Genomic DNA, 1,682 nt, shown 5'->3' on the forward strand with positions numbered 1-1,682 from the left:
TTAAAATCAGCTAAAATTGACAACCGGTCCGCGAATCTTTTTTAATGTATCTGCCGGTCCTTGGCACAATAAAGGTTGGGAACCCCTGATCTAAAGCATCCTTCAGTGTGATGTTTTACTTCAACACATGTATTGCTTCAACACATGGAGGTCAGAGCCTTGAGTTATCTTAAGAGCTGGAACTGAGAGGAATACTTTGATTTCCTCAAGGAAAATGCTTCAAAATGGGGTAAAGTTAGTACTTACCCTTTTGGATTATATGCATGTATTTCAGAGCCTCCACCATCCCCTGAGCCACGACCATCTGGTTCTTCTTGTGCTATTATGGACAAAGTAGAAGATCAGTGAATAATGAAAAGTCTGCAAGCAGAAATGCTCCCAGGGAGAAACCTTGGTATATGAAAAAGATTATCTATGTGTGACAGCAGAGATGCAATGTTGTAATTATATTTACTGCTCAGCAATAAAAAGCTGCTTAAAACCTTCTTAAAATGGGACAACATGAACTCAGTAGTTTGGAAATTACTTTCAGAAAATTAAGCCGTAAATACAAGATTGTAAAATGCAAATTTCATTTCATTTCAAACTTCTTTTCCTCTCCTCACCTCATCAGAAATGTGTTCTTTGTCCTCCAGCTGCAGCCTGGCCCAGGTGGTGAGGCGCTCGATCACACACTGTGCCTCGGCACAGGACAGCTTCTTCAGGACAGTCATGAACTCCTCAGTCTGAAAGCAGCATAAAAGTCTTCCTATCAATAAATCAAGGTAACATTAAATCTAGGGGATGTCATATCTTCACGTGGATGAGCTTACCCTGCCTTGGCCGATCAGCTGAGTGAGAAACAAGTAATTAATCTGCGAGTTGGGAAGTTTGTACGCTTCAGCTAAAGTCAGCGAGTCATCTAAGGACATTGGCAAGTCTTGCTTTAGGATGTATCTAATCAGCGTCTGGGGAAGATATGCAGAACATTAAAGAGGGTTCATAGGAAGATCATCATTTCACATATTCAATCAAACTTACCATAATTTGAGTGCTGTTAGAGAGGTTGAAGTTGCGGATCCCGTAGCCCCGGAGAAGTTTCCTGATCTCCATCAGACGGTAGCTCTCCTTTAAAAGCTCTTGTCTGCGAAAGATACCAGAAGAAAATGACTTAGAAAGAGCTTTAATTTAGTTTGTTTGCCAGCTCATAGTCATATTGTGAAATGGTGAGTGCCCCGACTTTTGGTAAAGTCTGAAGTTTTAGTGAACTCTGGATCAGTCTGGACAGATTGCTTATTTATTTGAAAAATAATTGGACACACTAAAAAAGGTAATAATCTTCATTTCGTGTTCTCTATATCCAATGGTAGTCAAAATCAACCCATCTGGATTACAAATATGGCCACTTTCTGCTTAAATCTGCAATTTGTGATCCTGATAATGTCAGAAATGGATTCAGCGTCCTCAATAACCTCCAAAACCACTTCAAAATTGTTCAAATTGGCCAAGCCATTTTTTGTCTGCATATATAGGCTATAATGCTAATTAACACAACTCATGCTAATTATGCAAATTGCCCAACATATGCGAGTTAGCATCAGGCAGTTTGTTATTGCTGGGGACCCGTACTATACATTTCTAACATAAAACTTTGGGCCACTGAACATTTCCGTGTTCACAGTGCTGGCGACTTGACTACTTGT

The 1,682-nt window shown here is 39.9% G+C and overlaps 1 protein-coding gene across 1 annotated transcript; it reads right to left on the reverse strand.

Annotated features, from left to right (window-relative positions):
* Positions 1 to 246: 246 nt before the first annotated feature.
* Positions 247 to 1,123, reverse strand: LOC104952825 (kinetochore-associated protein 1-like; the record flags this gene model as incomplete). The annotated part of the gene is made up of 4 exons (XM_010779740.1): positions 247 to 319; positions 606 to 725; positions 813 to 947; positions 1,021 to 1,123. Coding segments are annotated over 4 exons (431 nt in total), but the record flags the coding sequence as incomplete, so codon positions are not given.
* Between the last annotated feature and the right edge of the window lie 559 nt (positions 1,124 to 1,682).

Source organism: Notothenia coriiceps, unplaced genomic scaffold, assembly GCF_000735185.1.
Source record: "Notothenia coriiceps isolate Sejong01 unplaced genomic scaffold, NC01 NC01_scaffold00020581, whole genome shotgun sequence".
Taxonomy (NCBI): Eukaryota; Metazoa; Chordata; class Actinopteri; order Perciformes; family Nototheniidae; genus Notothenia; species Notothenia coriiceps.